This window comes from Frieseomelitta varia, unplaced genomic scaffold (assembly GCF_011392965.1).
Source record: "Frieseomelitta varia isolate USP_RPSP 00005682 unplaced genomic scaffold, Fvar_1.2 scaffold_940, whole genome shotgun sequence".
Classification (NCBI taxonomy): Eukaryota; Metazoa; Arthropoda; class Insecta; order Hymenoptera; family Apidae; genus Frieseomelitta; species Frieseomelitta varia.
This window is the reverse complement of record NW_025110746.1, coordinates 429,012-452,276: the sequence shown is the minus strand read 5'-3', so window position 1 is coordinate 452,276 and position 23,265 is coordinate 429,012. Positions and strand designations below refer to the sequence as shown.

Here is a 23,265-nt window from a genome sequence, read left to right as displayed (position 1 = left end):
GAACCAGTTCCAGCCTATCTTCTTTGTCATCGCGGCCGGTAATAATTCCTGAACAATCGACGGATCGCTCGTCGATTATCGATACGTTTCTCGCGATACGGAGCAGCAAGCAGCGAATTAAATTTTTCTACTCGTTCTACTTGTTCGGCTTTTTCTTTTTCAGTTGAGATGAATTATCGCTGGATTAATTGTTGTATCTATGCTGCTTTTGTACGTTGATTGCTAAGAAAAATTTATTATTAAGAATTTTGAGAAAAGCTACGTAAGAATTAGGAACTTGGTTCAATTCGAGACGGAAATTAAATTGTAATCAGTTGAAAAAGAACGGTGTTAGAAGATCTAACATCGTTTATCGGTCTTTTCTTCTAGATTGAATAATCTATACTAATCTTGAAGCTTCATTAGTTAATGAGAACGTACAAACAGCTTCGAATGGAAAAGCAGGAATTGGAAGTGTTTGTTTAGCACTCACTCAATATTGGGTGTTTATGCACTCACGTCATTAGTGACAAGTAACAAAAATATACAGAGCGGGTTACAAACATGTAACTGGCTTTAATTAAACTTTAATCAAACTTTTCTGTCACTCTCTGTAAAGATACAAATTTATATTATTTATTATATTATATGAACTGTTCATACGGTGCTTCGGCGTATGATTAATTCCTCAGAAATTACGAAACATTCATCCACAATTTATCAAGAGTTATTACTGTATCTCATTCATACAAATTGTTTCACATAAAATAATTAAATTGTCACAAGCCAGTTGTTATTACACTTCATTCATACAAATGATTTTATTCACCAAAAGTTTAAAGAATTTCGTCTAAAGAAACTGAAACGTATCGGGCAGAGTAATGCCATTATTAAAATACCAAACTTTTCAGTTACGTCTCGTTATACGTCGTTTCTTTAGTCACATCGGGCTAAGAAACATCAAGGAGTTGCGCGGAAGTTCCCGAGGATAATTCTCCGATGTCGTTCCATCCCGTCGAGAGACAGACACGCTCGAGCAGAGCGTTCGTTGCGTCTCGCGAGTTTTCGAACAGAGATTACCACGGGGATGCATTATCGATGAGAAAACAGATAACGAGCGAATAATTCGTCCTCGCGACGTCTCTATCTGGCGCAGGATCGGCTTCCGTGGCATCGTTTCACGAGCACGGAAAGTTCGCTTTGCCACGCGGGTTCGCCGCGAGTTAATTTGCGACCGTCAGCTGCGTATTTCTGCGACTATTCTGAGTTCACCCACAAGTGGCGTTCACGCGGAGCGCGTTCCTTTCGCAGTGCTAAGCAATGCCGAGTCGTTAAAAACGAACACCATCGTGCCAGTGATTTTCGTCGCGAGACTATTTTTTTACGAGCCTTTTCAGCCAGCAAACTGCTGAATTCCCTTGGTCTTGTAACATCGAGAATCGTGATATGAATTTTGATTGATGCTCGTGGATTACGGGCGAAATCTGATGTAGACTAAACTACTATATTTTCATTATACAGATTGACAATTGCATTTGATAAATACTCAAAAGTCGCAACATGGTTATATACTTCGACTTGTAACAGTATAATTATAACAGATTCATATTGGCGTCTTGGGCAAGTCATGTAAAATCAGCGTGGCATTCAACGTGTTAATTGCTCGGCATATTTAATTACCCTGTAAAAAAAAAAGAGCAATCTCGTTCCTCTTTCTTTTTTTTGTCTCGAGTCGTTGATTAGCTGACCGAGGAGCAGCCTGTTAATCGATAATTAATTTGCGTCAAAAGCTGATGGCCCGCGCTGTTCCTATTCTCCGGAGAGACGAGCGGCGAAATAAAACGGGAGTTTCAACCGGGGCTGGAACGTCACTTGGACGTCGCCGTGTCAGCAATACGCGTTGTTCCCGATATCCATTCCCAATGGAGCGTCGAGCTCCATCCAATTGCCGAGGATCCCCGTTCGAATCTGGACCGCTCGGCTGCTCAGCCGCAGATTTCTCGGCCAATCGGATTCTCGATTAATGCCTCGATGCCGACTGGTCGGTGAAAACCGAGTGGAAAAGGTGGTAAAAGGCAGGGCCCCGTTTCTCCGGGCTCATATTTTATGCGCGGCGAGTAATTAAAAAGACCCGGTGGAGATTGGCGATCGGAGATGAGCGATTCAAGCATCGAGCGTGAGTTTCTCAAATTGATCAGGCGGTTCAAATTTCCTCTTGTCCATCGGTGACCGAGAGCATCGATGTTCGACTCGTGACGCGATTTTTTCGCCTCGTGGAAGTAAAGAAGCGTCGCCGCGACTTACAAAGCAATGGATGCGTCATCAGCGAGGAGGAGAGGGCGAGTCTCGGTGCTTGGAATTTCCGGCGAGGCGCGCAATCCTCGACAACAAGTGACTCGGGCTGATTCAGCGTGCCGAGTTCGAGGAACGCACGGGCAATCCGCGCCAAGTGCACTCGAGAAATATCGACACGCGTCGAACGCGCGCGCGAGGAAACAGAAACGCGCCGGGATCCGCAGATGATAACGGAGACACGGGATTGACAAAAGAAAGCTGATGGAACTATCGACGAGATGGAACTACAGAGGAGCCACTAAAGCGCAGCTGAGGAGGCGAGGAAAGCCTTCCCGAGGACGAAAAGCAAGAGAAACAGGGAAAACGCGAGAGACGTGAATGGCGGGCGACGTTTCGCTTGTTCCGAACATAAACTAGAACGGCAGACGTGTCGGTATGAAAATTTCAATCGGCTCTGCTAAAGTGTCGGCGTAGCGACTGTTGCGGAGGGGGCCGACGTCGCCGAAGCTGCACGAGAAAGGTTGGTGACGTAGAAATTCAGGTGGAAGATCGAGAGGGTGGCAGGGAAGAGGGTAAAGTGGCTGTGTACTGCGTATAGGTACGCGCCTACCTTTCTCTCTCTCTCTTTCTCTCTCGCCCTTGGTATTTCTCTCTTTCTCACGCTCGTTACCACCTCGAATAACGCGAACGTTCCATCGGTCTCCCTTCGGTGGTATTCTCCTCTTCTATCGCGCGAGGCCCTAGCCTCCGGCGAATTGCATAATTCATGGCCCTGCTACACCAACAGCCTCCCCAATGGACCCTCTTCCAGAGGGTCGACGCCAGTCAACCCTTCTCCTTCTAGGCACCACTACCTGCTCGCCTTCCTCTCTCCGCGCTCTCCTGCGCTCTTCCACCTGGTCTTTCCAGGGTCAACTTTGGCCGGCCGGCGTTATTCTACGTTCACACTGTGCACGCGTCGCTTGGACGAAAGTGACAGAGTCAAGGAAGGAGAGCAAGACAGAGAGAGAGAGAGAGAGAGAGAGAGAGAGAGAGAGAGAGAAGGAAAGAGCACCACGGTATGCCCGGATAAAGTTGGCCGAAAGCGTTTCTACGTGCATCGTAAGCGTCGCGCCGAGCCCGCGCAGAATGTAGGCGAATATTTCGGCTGAGTTATGAACGGCACCCCCCGTCGAGGTAGCGGCGACCTAACGAGAGGAACGCCACGGGCGCTTCGGCCGCTCTCGATCCCTCCCCTTGAATACCTTCCCTGACAGCGAACAAGATTCGAACGCCGGGGTAATGGATTTTTACGAGTCCAACAGCCGCGGAGCGAACGTCTCCGCACGAGCGCGTCTACGCGAGCCATTGTAACGCGATCGTGTCACTTTTTATTCGGCATTGTGCTCCCCCGGACTGTATCTCAGGCTGTCCCACTGGTCTGGCTGCGGGGTGAATGTTTAGAGGAGACGAGCCGACTCTGCGAGCGAGATCGGCTCGAACACGCTGATTTACGTTCGGCGAGATGTACATGTTTTTTTGAAGTTCCTCCGGGGGAAGACGTATCACCGAACATTATTGAAACACGTACGAGCGATTCTGTACGTGTAGATCGCTCGAAACAATTAGAGAATCTCGTCGATTTTTTTTATAATCTACGTTGTTAGAGCGTTCTCTCGATAGTGCTCCCTCCCTCTAATTGTCACGTTATTTTAAGATATCATCAACTCGTTTTCTTCTGAACCACTTCCACGATTAATATAATAATGTTCTTACTCTAGCGCCTACGCTGGCAATATATCTACAAACTGCTACAAAAGGAAAAAAAAGGAAAGAACGTGAGCAGGAAGAAGAGACAACGGTGACCACCTTGAATTTGATTTAGATACCGGGAGTGGAACGTCGTTAAGTTAAATTCACCGCGCGTTCTGGGCTCGTCGACGCCCGTGGCTACGTCGCGCTTAGGGTGCGAGTCGTTGCAGCCTCTCATGTGTGTGCGCTCCGATAGAAGACAAAGTGTTCACCCGGAGCTACGACACCGTTCGAAATTAATACGAAACCGGCTGGAAAGCGTATCGCGGGGCGGGGAGACGCGCGAGGCCCGAGACGAAGACGAAGTGGAAGAAGACGCAAGATAATCCCGGAGGGTTCTCGCAGCCGTTTACCTCCCGTCCCAACCGGGCAGGAGCGGTACCGGTTTCTCGTGTTGAATAAATGGCAGATGCACTGCCATCTTGGGCTGCCATCGCTCGCCTTCGAAGATAAACATCGACGCCGGGAGCAGCAGCGTTCGCCGCGCGAACGCCACACGGTAGTCGAACGGAACTGCTCGTAATTAGCCATGCTCCGAGCGGCTCTCCCTTTTTCGCGCGCACGAGAATGCCCGATCGCGGCCATTTACGAACTGTCCGGCAATCGATCAAAGCGTCGCGCCGCCGCCTGCTCGCGGAAGAAGTCTCTCCGTGATGGATGACCGAACCGCTCACCCTCGGGTGAATTGCTTCTTTGAATTTCCGTCGATGAAGATTTTTACCAGGAGGCAGGCACAAGAGGGTTATTATGAACGGCATCGATTCAGATTCCACACTGTACTGTATTGTTTCACTCGCTGCGGAATTGATCGCTGGAATTGCCGAATGAATTTTGATTGACAGGTTGATTCCGTGTAATCGAAATATACTACGGCTGGACACTTTTCAATTTCGATATCCTCGAACAAATAGCTTTGAGTATAATTATACTCTTTATGTGGTTGGATCGTAGGACGAAATAATAATAAAATATATATTTGTTAGTTTGTAATCACACTGCGGTTTCTTCTCTATGACTCACTCCTCCGGCCATACTCTTAAAACAAAAGACAACACACCAGACACGACACACATATGTACATATCATACGTCCACAGATATAAAGTCGATACTCACAGTTTATTCTCTCCATCAACTTTCGAAATTCTAATACACTCTAAATTGTTAACCAGAGCGTGTAAGTTATTCTCACGTCACTTTACTTCCGCACGAGTCATTGTTTTACCAAAGCCTTCGATCTTCCGATTTCATTTTTACGAAGGATCGGAGGCACTGAGGATGACCATGATGCCTCTGATAAATCAGCCGTTATCTCGAAAAGGAAACATCGTGGCATATTGGGGGCTTGCCTAAATTTTATAGATCCTCGAAGCGGACGGGGCACGATGCTGCTTCGGATTTCGCAGAAAGGCCGGCGCAGAAAACCTGTTTGTACGTTTCTCCGAGGCGACATCCACCGACGTACATCGGTGTACGTACATCGGGGAGGAGTGCACGTTGCATTTCCGGCAAGATACTGTAAAGCGTAAGTGACTCGGTTGACCGCCGCCGGTGCTCCGTGGAAATGCTATTTGCGTCCTAGGGAAATCCAGCCCGGCGACCGTCCATTCCGCTCCACGTCCGTGTCTTCTATCTTTCTCCCCCTCGCTTCAATTTGAATCTTGACGAGGTCGTCAAAGTGGCCCTTCTCTTAAGAGCAGTATATATTTGAAGCCGTACGGAACTGCACGAATGAAATTAACAGATTGAATTCTCAGCCCGACGTGTGCAAATGAATTGGAATACTCGAGGGGCGTGTTGTTGATTTTAAGCGTTGGTACGTGCAGGAATACTGACTCGGGATACACGTCTGCAAGATCTTTTTTTTCATTTCTCGACCCGGGAAGATGAGTTAACTAATTCACATTTCGGATGCTGCTTCGTTTCATTTCTATATGGGAATAAGTTACATTTTCATTTATTCGCGGCGCCTTCAGTTTTTTATTTAATCGGGGGACCGAAATTTTTGTACTTTCTTTTTTCACAGTCTTTCTATCTCGTACCATCCCAAACCCATTTATATCTGTAATTTCTGGATAATTATACTATATATGTGTACAAGTTAAATATCAGCGAAGTTCAATTATTAAATGTACATGCAAAATGTTTATCAAATAACTTTTCAGTTGATTCAATGTACTTTCAACGGCAAATTTATAAGAGGTACGTATTAATAGAACGATAGTCTATTTCAATTAATTGATGCATAAATGAATTCCAAATGTAAATTTCGGGGAAAGAAAATCACGGGAATATTCCGATTATTCGTAGCAATTAACAACGTTTTAGTATTTCTAATATAAATCTCTTCAACATTGAATTTTTTCTCCAATAATTTTTAGTCCAATAAATACAAACTTGTCAAAAGAAATAATTAAAAACACAAGGAACTTGACAAATTCTCTTCTATCTACAAAAATTTTTGTCCATGCATATACACGTTAATTTCACTTGAACTTTATACGATATAATCATTCAACAGGCACCTACGTAAATAAATAAATTTGAAACTGTAAGACTTGCAACAACTTTCGCACAAATTTCGTAAAACTTTTCCTTTAACATTTAAACAACACACTGGCTAAGCTACTCTGCTCTACGTTCTACGCTAGGAGGCATCGGGAAGCTTCGAATTAGTCGCCGGGAGTGCACGAAGAAAAAAGGAAATCCGCATGCACACGTGTTTCCACCTTCCGCGGCGTTCTACTATTAAAGCGGCGGCGCGCGAACCCACCCGCGTCGCGATTTCTCTCCCTCTGTCTCACTCTCCTGCTCTCGTCGACGTCGCCACGAGAGAGGGTCTACGAAAATAAGTCGCGTCGCGCCCCGGCAATTACGCGAGGACGACTTCGTTGACTTTTAATTTGCCTGGCCACTCGCTCCAACCCTTTTCTCCTCCTCCTCCTCCTCCTCCTCCTCCTTCAGCTCTCAACCGGCGAAATGCGCAGACGCGCGAACCTTGGCTTTCCGCGAATTCGCGCGCAAATTTACGCGCGAGATGGAAACGGCTGCTCCTTTGAACGGCACGCGCGACCACTTCCTTCCGCGCGCGCCCATCGTAAATCCCTTTCGGGGTGGAAAGCGCGCGCGTTTTCCCGCCGCTGACGTGAGTTTTCTCGAGCGGACTCGAGGATCTCGTTTTCGCCCCGGCCGGCACTTAACGATCCAGCAACCATTAGTCGCGCGAGAACCCGCCGCTGGAATAATACGCTAATTCTAGCGTGCTTCCTCGAAGACGGATAACGTCGCGTTTGTTCGCTCTGATCTGTTTCACGATCTGTTTAGAGAATCGTTGTTCATGAAGTTCTATCGATGGAACGTGTTTTAGAATTTTATTATTTCAATTTCCCGCTTGGTGGACGTTGAAACGTTCTGAATTGGAAATGTTTTATCACGCGCATTTTTTGGAAAGAAATAAGTAGTGTTAAATGCGTTACGTGTGTAATATTTAACATAAAGTATCGTTACGTAACAAGGAAATAAATATTTTAGTCTGTTCGATTCGATGTTCTGAAGAGTTATTCTCTTCTCATTTTAGACATTCACTTCTGTCATACGGCTTTCGATTCACATTGCAATCATCGTAACAATTACTTTATTTGAAAGGAAAAATAGAAATACAGTATCGCGAGTATTATCGTTGAATCGCGGATGTGCAAAATATAATTTAATATGACAATATCAGGTGACAGAATATTGGGAAGTATGATAACGAAAATTGCATGATATTAAGGAACACACGATACATGTATACACAAGATAATTTCCAACAAATTAGTTCGGTTGTATTCATAATAAACCATGACTAAAAGTATCTAAAACGTCAGTTGACCATGCAGTTCAGCGATCGATCGCCCTAGAATTTCCAACAAAGTTCACAGCAACGATATTTCAACCCCACTCCGCTCGAATTTACCTCCTCGAATTCCAAGACTCATTCTCTATCTATCGCAGTTAATGAGACACATCGAGGGAAAATAAAAAGTTTCCGCCAACTGTCGAGGATAGTTTCACCCCGTACGATCCCTCAGGTGCTCAGGAAGCTCCGTCGAAATCGAAATTATCGAATCGGAAAATACACGTTTATCTGTACGATTTTTTCTCGCTCGAGCAACAGGAGTAAGAAAGTTGAAGAATATTCGCACGCTGTTGGCGAAATGATTAAAAAACTTACGACTCCTAATAGGATGGCCGACGCTTAAGGATTTATCGACGGCAGCGAGTGCGTCATATTTTCCACCGGGGGCGGAACTACTCGGCCGAGGGTGGATGCGAAACTAGTTTGGTTACAAATTTTTCGCTGGTGCTTGAGAGTTCCCTCGACGAGCCCGCGCGCCGCCGGTTAACGATCCAGAAACGTCGGTAGCGCGGGCAACTTGCACGGTCGTTTATATGCCTGTACGCCGAGACCAGCTACTTTTTTCCACGGCCCCCGGCGTTCCTTCGCCGGCCTCCATTACCGGAGCGCGTCTTTTCAAGAAAATCGCGGCTCGTTCAGCGAAACGAGCGTGCAAACGGTCTCGCCTCCGTTTTAATTGCGCTCGAATTAGTGGAGCCCAGACTTGCGAACACGCCCGTCTGCGTGAGATCTTGCTACGACTTCACGATGAAACGCGAAGACATTCCATTTCGATTGCACGATAGATTTTCGAACGGAGAGCTGCGAAGAAACGAAGATCGCGAAGCGTATTTTCTTTTTTTTTTTTTTCTCAGAATATTTCTTCGCTTGGCGCAGAGGGCATTCCATAGTTTTAATTTAGTTTCCACGGAAAAGCAAGCTTCTGTGCTCGGTCGTGCTATAAATCAGCACGGCGGACCGACAGACGAACGGTCGAACGCGTTGAAAGGAAGAGTTCGGGTTTATGAACGATGGGCTATTTAAAGAGAAGGAAAAGACGAAGAACATGGAAATCGAGCGTCCAGAGCGAAGTACAAGGGCACTTTATGCGGCGACATCGCGATAAAGGGGCGAGGGCGCTGCTTCAACGGATGAATGATGGCGCGCGTAACAAACCATGCCGCTAAATTCGCGTGATTCCTTCGTTTTAAAAGTCTTTCTGAGACTTGCGGGGGACGTTACGTCGACGTCAATCCTGGGAATAGCGCAAATCATAGCAACTGCAACTACAAACTTCTCTCTTCCAATGGTTTTGCATTCATTTTCTGAAACGTACATAGCGATAAAACCTGAGACACGACGAATCTATAAATTCGACTCACTCCGAGTTCCGTTTGTAACTTTTCCATGGTCTTGAATCCTGAAAGTCTTGAAATTTCAATATCTTACCACCTTTTGATTAACTTTGGCAAGTTTTGTTTTTCATAGTAGTCATCGGAAAATATCAATGATACTCCAGCAAATTTGCTTATTATGATTTACAATTTATTTAGATATCGATATTCGCAGCATGTTATACTTCAAGTTATAGAAATAATCGAATGGATTTATATTAGAAACGTGAAGAGTTTCGGAAATTTCGAGCTTCGAAATCACGTTCGAGATAATTTCGAGACCCGATTCGCAGGAAATTGGGATACAGATTCCGCAGATTGAAACATATTGGTAGAACTTGCCAAAGTCGCGTTATTTTCACCTGGAATTGCCAGACCGGCTTGCCAGAGTTTCGTCCCTTCGACAGAGATTACAAAGTTTCTCCCTAATGACTGTACGGTCGCTTGGAAGGTCGCGGCCCCGCCAGTTGGTAACACGAAAATCGGCCAGACGAGATCGATACCGTACTCGCGACGGTCCCACGGAACGGTACGTTGAGCACGGAGCACGTTCCAATGGATCTCGCGGCCGTGACCAAATGATTAATCGCGCGCGTCACGACGAATTCAAGCAGTCGGCGAACGGAACGAGTGCCACGAGTCCACGACACGGTCCGTTGCACCGACTCGAGTAACTCGAGCTCCGATGCACCCTATGACCTTAATTACTGCGTCGACTAATCGATCCTCTGCATTGTGATCGTGCTATCCCCGACACCGGTACGGCAAACGTAACCGCTTTCATGCTGAATGGTATCTTAATTGCCGGTCGGATAATCCGATTCAGCCACTTAATCGATTATGCGCCTCTATGGAGCTGTCGCAGTCGCATTCACCGAATCTTGATGGAATTTCCCCATTTACCGATTAAGTAGAATACCGTTCCCGAATGGCCGGTGTACGTGTACACGCAAACGCACACACACGTGCACGAAGGCAGATGGGTTACGGGATTCCCGAGAGACGATCGGTCGTCTCGATCGCTGCGCGACGACGACTTCATTAAAATCCCTCGATTCACCTTTTTTTTTTTTCTTTTCCTTTTACCACGATCCATATCCAAAGAATCACCCGTGGAATTCTCCATCCGGCCAGGCTTCGGCAAGAATTATTCGCCGATGGCAGCCGCGATATATACACCGGTGAAGACGAAGGCAAGAAACGCGTCATCGAGCGGAGATTTTTTTCCACCGGGCCGTGTTGAATAACGAGCCACGCACGAAAGAGGGTCCCTAAAACTTGCCAGATAAGCATCGCGGAGTGGGTCGGTAGTCGAAGAAACTGCCGTTAATTAGCGAAAAAGTGAAGGCTCGCCTATGCTCGCCTCGGCAGGATAGGATCCCTCCTTGCTTTTTTCTTCGGTACGCGCCACGACGGCACCACCACGGCGAATAAAGTACAGAGTTCTGCCTTTTCTACCTCCTTCCCTTCCCGCCCCGCATGTTCTCCACCGCTGGCACTCTCGCGTGGCTCACCCTCCTCCAGCGCCATCCGGTACACACGAGTTTCGCCCCCTCGTTGAAGAGAAGAACGACGAGCGCCGAGAGAGAAGGTACCCCACGGTCGTTCTCTTCGTACGGTTCTTTCTCGCTCCTGTTATCTCCCGTTCTCTGCCTCTTCTCCATCCTACGTCCGAACCCCCGATCCTAATCTCGATAATGACGCGTAATGGCTGCTAGCGTGAATGTAGCTCTTTGTCCGTGGCTGCTGTACCGGTCGTATATCTGTCCGGTGCGAGAGCCGCGCCATTTCACCCCGGCCAGCTACGAAACGGCCGTTTCCAGCCTGTTTTTCTACCGTGGTCCTCCGTTCCTTGCTTTCTTTCAACCTCTCCTCTGTTAACGCTCTCGTTAGAACGCGACTCTACGTACGATTTCGTTCTTATTAGCTCTCGTGTTTCAATCGTTTCTCCTCAGGTGATAACGGCGTGTGCCACGTTTCTCATTTGTCTCTCGGTCGTTGTTGCAGATACGGTTATGAGAGTTCGATGACCAGTGGATAGCGGACCACCATGGACTACCTGCAGACGTGCCTCATCTTCTACCTATTGATCCTCTGTTTCTGCGGAGGACGAACCATAGACATATGTGAGTATATAGTCGTACGTGTGTAGGCGGAGATACGATTCGCGTGGTGAAAGATATGGGGGCCTGTCGTCGAAATCGATTAACGACGCAGGCGTCACTCATCTCGCGCCTAGTCGTTTACGGTTCTCGATTAATCGCAATTGACGACGAGACAGCGTTTGGAAAGAAATGAACCAGCGCGACGGAGCTGTCGGCGTTACCGAGAATCTTTCATTGACAATTAACGCGGTCGGATTAACAAGAGATCGTTTCCTATGATAGTCCATTTACAGAAGAAATGTCTTCATTTAACCTCATTTCTTTTTCATTCTCTTCTATCTTTCGTTCTTCCATTATATGTCTGAAGCTGAAGTAAGTTTAATATTAGTTATTAAAAAACAAAAGTTATTGTCAGGATGTATGTAACCTCTTGCACTAGAATGACGTGTCACGCGCGTCAAGAACTTTTTGTTCCAAAATTGTAACATTTCCTCAGTTTTAAGTATATTTAAGTAAAACAAAATCGGCAAAACGAATAATAAATTTACTACTTCTCAGTAATTTCTATTCAGTGATATACCGACGAGTTCAGAAAGAAAGCGACGAATTATTGTATACGGTTTGGTCACTCGTTATGGTCCGCAATCAGTTGTCAGCGCAAGTGGTTAATTATTTTCGTACATTCCTAGTCGTAAAAAATTGTTATTAAATGTACTTGAGTTTTATATATGAATGCTATGCTAAATAGAGTTGCGTAGAGACAACCGTCCAAAATCATTCAACATCCTTGACACATTCAAGAGTGAAGTTTAATTAATTTTCCCAAAACTATCGATTATTATTGACGCACGATTACGCATAATATTATCCAACCATTAATCAAACGATCGTCACACGATTTTCCTTTCCGTTTACGCCACGACGATCACCGACGTGGATGTGAAAGACACGAGCGCGAAGTCTGTCAAAATACGTTCGGCGGTAAACGCGTTAGCCAGCCAATTGATTCGAAACGAGCTTCAGCGAGCAAGAGACGCGTGCTGGATGGTGGAGCGGTTGTCCTGAACGTGGCGTACGTTACTACACTGGTCCCGGTGGCAGAAAATCGATGCCACCTTCCCCGGTTTCTCCGGGGTGGCGCGAGGTAGAAATACGTGTTTACATCGGAGACCATAATTCTCTTTGGCGGTAACAGGCTCTGCCCGTTCGGGACGGCCGATAAAAACAGGCGCGACCTCGAAAACGGATCCTGGCTCGTTCTGCTTCCACCACCGAGGTCTTCCAACCCCGCCTCGCCTTCAAGCGTTTCAACCACCGTTTCTACTCGGCTTGCTTTCCGTCCCATTGACTTCGGATGCGAGGTCGAGCCCGCGGCCGCGTGTCAGGTAAACAGGCCAAAGAGGGAACTCGCAGAGTATCCGGGCAAGCAGTATCCGGCCACCGATGGAGAAAGGCTCTTACTTACTCGTTTGTGAAATCGAGCCCGCGAACAAGCTCTCCCCTCCCGTTCGCGGAATGCGTTTCACACCCTGGAAACTTCGCAGCAATCGTCTGGCGAACGTACCGAGAGCGGGCAAGATGGATGGCCTTGGCGTTTCGGTCTGGTTACGCATCTCCTGGCCTCTCCGCGCGATACACGTAACAGTTTTAGAAAGAAATAAATCGTCCGCCCGGCGGAATGTTTAATGGAGTAGGCGGGCGCGCGTTTTTGCCGAGAGCGAAGGTGCGTGAGGCGTTCTTGCGAGAGCGAACATTGAAATTTATCGCGACGCTCCGGCTCTAACGATGGGAATCGGCCGTGAGCAAACATTCAGAGAGAAAGAGAGAGAGAGACGTTTTGAACGATGTGCCGTAGTTAAGTGGTGCAAAAGACAACGATTTCCAGGGATTCTCGGTCGGTCCATTGGGAAATCGCGCGATAAATAGAAACGGAGGATCCGCAGCTTCGAGGCGATGAAATCAGGAATTACCAGGCAGCGAGAGAGAATTCCATCACGCCCGAGGCCACGAATCTCCGGCTGCAACCCCTCGCGTACATTCTAGGATTCAATCACGCCTTTAAACTTGGCCGCACGTACGCCAAGTACGGGCTTGGCCGTTTCGATCCTCGCGAAACACACGGACGCGCGAAATGAACGCGCCGCTCAATTTCTGGCCAGTCGACCTCTCGTTCCCGCTGGTTTCTCCAAATTTCGTCGTCCGCTTTGCAGAAACGAGGCACGCGGAAAACGACAAGCAACAATATATATCGACGAAAATATAAATAAACGTGCCGCCCTGACGAAAGCTGGTTTTCGGATACAAAAGGGGGGAGAGACCGGTGCAGACGTGGTGCTCGGCCCTCCTGCGGTGAGTGAACTTGCACGTCGAACCGCGTTGGTAAATTCGCGGTCGTGTTAAGCGGGCCAGCCGGCGGCGGATGCGGAGAACGAGGACCGAGAGCAGGCCGAGGGGCTGCGGGCCAGTTAAAGCGCGCATAAATTGCAATGTTAATGTTGCCCGGCGATACATAAACATGTTGTACGTCGGTCGGATTGCGGTCTGCAGCGCGGTGCACGCGTAGCGCCGGCTTACACGCGTGAGCAGGGGAAACCGAGGGCGGGTAGGTACTCGCGTTCGGTTTTGCGTGCTCGATTCACCGGAGACGAGCCACGCGACACGCCTGTATCCGCCTTGCGTCCGCGAGAAAACCAGCGAACCACGTTACGCGCGCCTTGTCATGCGAGATCTTTTCAGTTTCCTTTGCCACTTTTCTCCGTTGTAAATGATTAATTTTGAACGTCGATTTACGAGACGAGAAGATGACGGAAGAATGGTCAAAAAGGTAAGTTAAAATGCTGTGATAAATCCAGTAGTGACTAATGTAAAAACGAGTATAAAATACTTTCCACTTCGATCATATTTCGTTCGTAGCGTTGGCATTTGTGTTATTTATTATACTAAACGAGTCTTGGTCTGATGAACACGAATTTAATCGAAACAAAAGTGTATCTCATACGAATCTTATTGATTTAAATTTATTTAAGCTTATTGATCGAGGAGTTGTTGAATTCTATATAAAGATATCATCATCAAGTGCACATATATTGAACTTTTTGTAGTAATTGTAGATAATACTGATTGTGAACAATCAGAAAGTGATGTAACAGACGAAATGATTTTGACTCCCATTTAGACAAGAAATCACTACTTGTGCCCGCATATATTGTCCCCTTAACCGTATCTATTCAACACGATAGTAGAACTGACAGTATTTGTAAGAAAGAAGTTACAAAACCAAGGGTGAAGAAAACGTAAGAGAACGCCACCATCATTTACCACCGCGCCAACGCCAACTTCGTCTCTATCATTTCTTTTTTTCTATCTTTCTTACGGAAGGAGCCACGCTCCGTTCCATTCACATGAATCATGTGGCTTCGTTCGTGGGAACGAGGCGCGAAGAAAAGCGCTTTATTTCGAGAGCAGTGGTGCTCTCCTGGTGCACCATCTGATACTCGCGTTTCTTATCTGCCTTCCTGCTTCATCGATCCGGTACGAGTGAACGATCGTTTTCAATCGGCTCGAAGCTAATAATCCCTACTTGGTACTAATGTCGAATTCAATTGCCCTCGGATAACAATATCCGAACGTACGTTTGACAATCAAGCATTCACGCTCACGTAGCGATGGGATCAAGCTAAATATGTACTCAAGATATCAAGTCAAATCCAATACAAAAATTTGTTTCGCAATATATGATTGCTGCTCATTAAAAATGATGTTCAGTTGCATGTAAATATGTACTTATTCAGACTTATACACGTTGGAGCATGTGCATATAACCAGGTCCTTTAAAATTTGACTGAACTGTTATAAGCTTCTTAAAATTATGAACTAAAGAGAACTCGGTGTTGTCGAAAACAAATCACACAACTAAAGAGACAGAATGATATAATTTTCGAGTTCAATCTGACAGTTTTTCACTTGCAATCGGCGTGTTGAAATATATGTACCAATACAGGTGCGTGATAATGTAATTAGTTTCACGTAGGTATTCGTTAAACAATCGCTTGCAAACGATTAAGATTTGATCCACGAAAGCTCGATCACCTCGACGCATTTTATTTTAGAAAAAATTCGATCGTACAGTATCAGTTGTATCTGATCCCATCGCTACGTACGTGTTTACGTGTGCACATGTCTCTACACGATCTCGATGCATATTGTCGACGACAGTAGGAACAGCACGCGAGCGTGTCCTGGATGGGGGAGAATCGTTACGCGAGAGCCCTCTTGCGTTATGGCATTGTCATCGGTCCGTTACCTCCCTCGAGTCCCCCTTGTCATGACCCCTCCGCCCTTCCAATTATCCGCAGATCCATTAGGTACGCGCGCATCGCTGATGAAATTGTCGACGTATTAACATAACCGAGCGACAATTAAAGCGTTATGGCGCGGCCGGCATACCGTGCCGATTTCAAGCCCGGGCTCGCGCAGGAATTTCACCGGAGTGCGGCCAGCATCTTAAGAATCCGTGGTATCCCGTGGCGTAATTTTTTAATTGAAATGAGTCAGTGGTGTTGAACGCGGAGCGGATCGCGTCACGTATGATCGCCGGGCGTCCAGAGTTTCCGGCGAATTCAACGCATTCCACGGTAAAAGGGTCGAGCCTCGAGATTCCAGCCACCTTCGATTCCCGCGCGGAGCCCTCCTGGCCAGGCAATTGCGAAACTAACTTCAACGACGTGCTACACGTAGCTGTACGTGTATGTACGTTAACTTTGATCGTGGAATGGAATTTCGTGGGCGTGTGCCGGGCTCGCGCCATACCGTCGACGAGTAAACCTAGCTTTTCTGCTTTTGTGCATCGTTCTTTGCCGTTCTGATATTTTCAGCAAGGACTTTTAGACGAAAAATAACCTACCCTACGGGCACAGCTGTATTTCCCCCTTTTTTCTTCTTGTAAAATACAACGAAATAATTTTATTCCAATTTTTAAGATTTAAATTAAAGGTGGTATGAAATAACGTAGATTCAAGATAATAACTAAAAAGAAAATGGAACATTTTGGAGATCATTAGCCTCAAAGAAATAGATTTTGTTAAATTTACTTCTCTTTCTTTCGTTAGCGTGAAGAAGTTATTTGAGAGCTCTTCTTATTAAATCTTTACACACATGAGATACTTAGGAGCTAAATTAATCAACTTCGTTTTTTCTAAATTTCTTAATTTTACTTATAATATACGAACAGTGTTCAACTCTTGAGATCAATTCACCTAGAAGATATTAATCTATGCGAAGCTAGCGTAATTTTTCTGAATGATAAACGAAGAATAAAAAAAAAGGTTCGCTCAAGAGGAAAGACGTTGTTAATCACTTAATTAAGGAATTGAATACGAATCTTTCATCCTCCATTGTGTCTTTTAAAGGCAGAATATCTCCTCGACGCCGACGCTTAATCTCGCGCGACGTCATTCTCCATCACGACGTTCGTTGCAGGCTCGCAGATTTCGAAAGAGCGGGCCGAAGTCGCAGACAGACAGACAGACATGTCTATCACAACACGCGCGCTGCAGTGATCGTTGCAATTTGTCATGGCTTTGTACGAGTTGCGGCGTCATTAACACCGTGCCCGGTTTCTACTTTCGCGGGGTTTGTTTAAACGTCGAATCGCTGGCACGGCAAAGGCGCCGTCGAGCTGCACGTGTGCGTCGTATGTCTCTAGAATATAAAATCCAACCCGCGTAAACATTCCCAAGCGAACGTCCCCGACATCTGTTCGGTTTGGGCCGGTTCGCGCGACTCTGTCAGACTTGATCACGTGCCAGAAGCGAATCGTGCGAGTCTGAATCCTGGTGCAGATCATTGGGCCAAGTTATACAAGAAGCTACCAACCCTCGATAATCTGGGAATTGACTAAATTGAAGATTTTTATTTAAAACTTTATCTCCATTGGATATATTTCTATTATATAGATATATATTCTACATTCTGTATTTTATTTTATTTTATTTTTGTTCTTGTTTTACAATGTATTCGTCAGTGAGTAATGTAATTAACAGCATTTTAATTTTCCTATAATTTTTATGAATAAGAGATTCGCCTCGATAATAAAATTTACACGAAGACGTACAAAATTAAAACTGGACGTACAAAATTAAAACTTACGATTATAAAATAAAATATTATACATGCATAAATTACAGCTTTTCCAGCAAAGAACGTAACGAATTTAATATTTGGCTTAGCTATATCTGATGGCAATTGAAAATTGTCTTTGAAAAGATTACACGTTAATTTGTCATAGAACATGATTGGGAATTTCATTTTATCATCGAGATTACATTTGCAGTTAAGTTCGCTCATACATTGATGTTATTCAGCAATTTCAGTTTCAGTTTCATTCGAATTAAAATAACTATGTCTTGCTCTAGTTTTAACAATTCTATAACACGAAAAATGTTCTCTGGGTTGGCAAATCTTGCTAAGTAAAAAATTATAAAATTATGGGTTCCGTATTTAACTAATTCTAAGGATTTGAGGTTATAGTTTTACATAGCTTGGCCCAATTTTCTCTGAATCGGTATACTGGGCTTAACTGCGTTAAATCGAACGCAGGGCCAGACAATCGACTTTGATACCTCGATTGCCGCACCCAGAGAGGGAAATTTGAAGGATGAATCGGAGGAGAGACTAGACCAGACAGGGTGAAAGGACGTCAACTGTCAGACGTCGACGTCGGGTGTAATAATCCTCGACTTTCGACCTCGAAGGGCGGCCGTCAATCCGACGTTGGATCTGTATTTTCATAAGTCTAGGCCGCGAGAGCAAACACTATATTCCCTGGGTCGAGCGCCGTCTCCGAAGGGTTGAAACCCTTCCTCTGTTCGGTCTATATTCTCGCACGTGATTGCCGAGGAATCGAAGGAAGAATCTTTCCTTAAAGGGTGACGTCTGGAAATTCTGGCTTTAAAGCGAGTGCTCCGTCGAACTTTTACGCATCCGACGTACGAATTGTGCCTTTGCGCGATTTGTATCTCGTACGTTTCGTAAATTGATGAATTTAGATTATATAGTTGGAAGTCAAGAATAATAGTAGCGTACATTTTTCATGTGTGTTTTTATCGTCAACCTGGGTAAGACATTTAGTATGTGATCTGTTGACAACAGTCAATTGCTTTAGATTCCCATTGTCAGTTCACCTGTTCTGGTATGGATTGTCGATTCACCAGCACGAAGCAATGGAACAAACAGATGGAATAAATAGATATTTGTTCTGTTTATTCATAATAAATATTTCACTTTAGAGATTTGATTTCAGGACTTGATTCCTTAAATGCATAATCACTGTGTGCACTGAAACTATTTTCGAATAAGGAACCACGATCTTGAAGTTATAAATAAATAAATCATTTTAAAAGAACTCAGCTATTTTCTGCTTCAGGCACATTGCTTTACGATTCATTTCTCTAACTCGATATAAAATTCATCCATTTCAAGAGCTGATCGACAAATTATAAATTTAAATAATTTACATATTAATCTCGAACGTCGAGCAAATCACACAAGTAGAACGTTAGATGATAAAGTAGCCGAGAGAGTTCGATAGAAACAATAATTCTACTTTTCCCTTAACCCAATTACAACAATCGGCGGTATAGTGCAGGCGAGACAGTAACCAGAACGCGGATAGTTGAACGGCGTGTGTCACGTGGGAAGGCACGATAAACGAGCTCCAGGTATCACGCGTGCTATAACGAAGAAAGCAGTTGGAGGTCAGAAACACGAGTCTCGGCCAGCGGCAACGGTAGCTACCACGCTTTTGATAAATCCAGGCCACGAAGGCGAGAGCGTAACACACGAGGCACGTACGTATAAAAGGGGGTTGCAGCCGTCCCTCCCCTCTTGAGAAATAAGCGCTGCACGCAACTCGAGACGGTGATTCCAAGACAGCGGGGATGGATCACGCCTGAGGGATGGTTATAGCGTAGGGTGGTGGTCGGCTTGCGGAGAAGGGTGCAAAAAGACCGCGAACGTGAAACGAGGGCGTGGGGTTGGCGAAGGGGGACGAAAAGGGCCGTGTAAAAGTAGTACTTCCGTTTCACCAGCCGTCCCGGCGCCAGACCGACCAGGGCATGCGCCCTCTCTCGCGCCGCGTTATCTTCCGGCAGCAACGACTGTTTGTTTTCCCTGAAAGGGACAAAAATGGCTCGGACGATATCGTGGAAAACCGTGTTTCGGTGTTGGTGGCATTTACGGAAAGAGTGCCCAAACAGACGAGAGGGCTTTTCGTTTCCGTTTTCGTTTTCGTTTTCGTTTTCGTCTTCGTGGTCGTCGCTCTTACAAACATTCATTCTAATTTCGCCTGATTCTTACGAGGAACGAAGGGTTTCACAGTTGGCAGCATGGGGGAAAACGGCACCGCAGGTGTCCACCTGCTAATTCCGTTAAGTAAATAAAGCTGGTTAGGCGTTGTCATAATAAGGTAATTTAAGGTAATTAAAGAGGGACCTACTATTATATTACCGCGCTACGGGATACGCCTTTCTGTCATTTGAAGCGTTACCTTTTTAATTCTGGTTTTCTTGGTTTATATGCATTTTCTGGGACGTTCTTTCGGATCCTCGTTCATCTTTCGTGCTCTGGAATTATTTTCTTGCTCGTCTTCTATTTCTCCGACGCGATTTATTAAATCAAATTCAAGATTCTTTGTTCGTTATAATCGAGAAACGTTAGATTTCATCTTTTTTGACGAATGAATTTGTCCATGCGCTTGTAATGTTTTCATTTATCATGGGATAGTATCTTTATTACGGATGTTTATGCAACTTTACGTTTCTACAAAGATAATTGAAATGATGGAATTTGTACGGAAAATTATTTTTATCCATTACAAACAATATCATACTCATTTCGAACACTCCTCGAAATTTTCCATAAACAAAATAGACAAATTTTCTAAAGTATAATCAGAGAATACAACAACATTTATGCCGATAATTATTGACAATCCGAATTCATCAGACACAACGTGCAACGTACAATGCACAGCTGGTAGTCCGAGTTGTTGCAGCACGCATCGATGTAACACACGTCAGCTGAGCTGGCATTCCGCGTGCAAAGGGTTAAGTGCAGGGGACAGATAAGGAATAATACGCGACAGGATAAGGCGAGCCTTATCTTCATTCCAGAATCCATTAACGGTTATTCGCTGGCGGATTTAGTCCGGGAGATTTCGGCGTTTCGATTAGCCAAAGATGCGGGGGGAGGACGGGTGGGCGCCGCGCTCCACCCGCTGTGAAAAATAGTAATCCGTAAGTGAGTCATGATTTATGCTGTAATATCGTGCCGTAATAAGGTGGGGCGCTTAATATGTTTTTCGCGAAATGCCCGGGGAGTAATTAATTTACATTCACGCCCGGTGCAAGAGGCGGAGAAGGGGGAGAGAGAAGGCCACAAGGGGAAAGAGAGAAACGAACGAAGCAGGACAGAGAAGGGAGGATCAACAGCCGGCGTTGGCCACGACCGCGACCCTCTCGTACATCGTCATTAATAATAATTGTAGAGTTAACAAAGGCGGGCCGAGGCGGAATTATTAAATCCGCCGAGATAGAAAATCTCTGCTGTTCGCCTGACTTTCGGCCGATTCTCCGGCCTCTGTTTTCCAGTTCTTTCGCCAACGAAAATCCACCGTTTCCCTCCCACTAATTCGCTTAATATCGTGCTCGCGGCCGGCAACGGAGGCAACAAATCTTCACTGATGCCCGCTCGATTCGCAACGATCCCGCGTAATTCTTGTTTTCGTTTCTCCACCCCTCCCGGTGGTTGCAAGGGTGTCGCATAAATTATTTAAATCGACGAAATCAACTTGTCGCGGAGACGACGCCGCTCTCTCGCGGGAGGATGTCTGGTTTCGCGACGAGAATTCGCCGAGGTTCGTTTCGACTTCTCTCTCTCCGGAAGCTGACAGGGCTCGTGAAGAAGACGTCGAGCGAAACGGTTATCAATTTGACAGCGACGCTGTTAAGAGAGGAAAAAGGAGGGCCAGATGGCGTTGGAGAAGAGGGAAACTCGCGAGGTGGGGCTGCGAAAGGCGTTCAATTTCCCTCTTCTCGCGGACGGAGGGCGGCACACACCCTTCCGTTCGGAGCTGTCACTCCGACGAGAGTTATGGTCGCCGAATGAGTGGCTGGGGCGGGCCAAACGTCGCATAACTTACTTCTTCTTCTCTCGTTTCGCTGCTCTTTTCCAGGATGTCTATAAATACGGGTATCGAACCAGCCTTCTCTTACCGAAGGTCCCTTCGTTGTTCCTGCGGGATCATTTCGTCGATAGGACGGGCAGAATGGGAGCTGATATCTGCGTGTAAACGATCGTAATCGCTCTAAAAACGTCGCTCGATTTGTTTTATCAATTATGGGTTACGAGATCTTCTTTGCCATTTTTTCTTTTTTCTGATAGTTGGGATTTATTACCTGTGCATTACATTCCCCAAAAAATTTGCTTTTCGAACGATGACGTATGACAGACTTCGCGTCGTACATTTTTCTGAGAAATAAGGATATTTTGGAACGTAATTAATTAAAAGAATAGCGTAACGAAACTGATTTACTCGAGAAAGTCATTGTTCCTTTTGAAATCTTGCTCTATGTAGAATATAATACAATCTTGATGTAATTCTATATATTTACACGCTTAAGGAAGTGTAGCTTCAGTTACTAAATGTCGTGACAAGCATACTCTGTACGCATTTTTGCATTCTGCGCACCCAGATGATTCGCGTTCGGTTTTAATGGAAATTTCACCCTTTCTTCAATTAAGCGTTCGAGAGTAATCCAATTCCTGTTAACGGACAACGCAGCGGGGAACGTGTTATGGTTTCGGTTGAGTCACAGGGCACAAGTGGTCTGTCCAATCTCTCGCTTTATTTTTACTAACTACACTTGAATTACGAAGACTGGCATGTTTGTTCGAACGTGTCTTGTAATCTCGGCCCTGTGTTTTCTTTCCTCCTGTCGCTCCTTCACAACAAGCCTTTCCTCTAATCACTCTCTTAAATGCCTCCTCCACAGGGATCCCCTTCCTTCCTCTGTCGGTGTCTAAACAATCAATCTCTCTCCTTCAGTTCAACCTGTCCCTTGCCCCATTTGCTTAATGGTCTTCCTAACTTCTACGCGTTTCGTTTCCTCTAACAAAGAAAAAAAAAAAGAAAAAACAAATTCTTCAAAATAATAATTTTCAAACGTAGAGTGTGAAACTGTATTGCCAAAAAATTCACGGCGAGATTTGAAGAAAAAAAGAAAAAAATGGAGATAAGGAGATATTTTCAGAAAAAAATCATGAATTCGTCGAGAAATACCGGTTCGGTCCAACGGCGCAGTAAGAACGATTAACACTGAAAGGATTTCGTTGTAAAATTACACGGCGTTGGCCGACGAGTCGCGGTACACGGGCGAAGAAAGGAAAAAACCGGCGGCGAAGAAATTTCATAGGGCAAAAACGGTGTTGTAAGCGCGTCGGCTCAACTCCCGGGAACAAGTGGCTCCGTGTAGAGGAGTTAATTACCAGAAATAAGCAGCCGTCGAGTCGTAAAACTCGTACGAGGCAGCGACCTGCGCCCCGGTACCGTGCGTGTATCTCGTTAAAAATTTATTTACGGGGAAAGTTCGCCGAGCGAATTAGGACTCGCTGGTACCAACGAATAGACGCCGAGCTGACCTTCTCGCCTCTGAGACCTTCGGTGGATAACAGAACCACCAAAGCGAAACTGACGAGGACGAGTAAATATTTTAAAGCGTGACGAGTTTGATTTTCAACGTTGGTCAACCTTGTTTTTTTTTTTTTTT

General features: G+C 45.6%; 1 protein-coding gene across 2 annotated transcripts in view; it reads left to right on the top strand.

The window, feature by feature from the left end:
- LOC122537934 (discoidin domain-containing receptor 2-like) overlaps positions 1–23,265 on the top strand; it is a 63,445-nt gene that overhangs the window by 11,564 nt on the left and 28,616 nt on the right. For both annotated transcript variants that reach the window (XM_043671600.1, XM_043671601.1), the window contains exon 2: positions 11,343–11,461. In XM_043671600.1, the coding sequence (XP_043527535.1) occupies positions 11,386–11,461 (76 nt within the window). In that variant the 5' untranslated portion in view covers positions 11,343–11,385. The remainder of the gene's footprint in view (positions 1–11,342; positions 11,462–23,265) is intronic.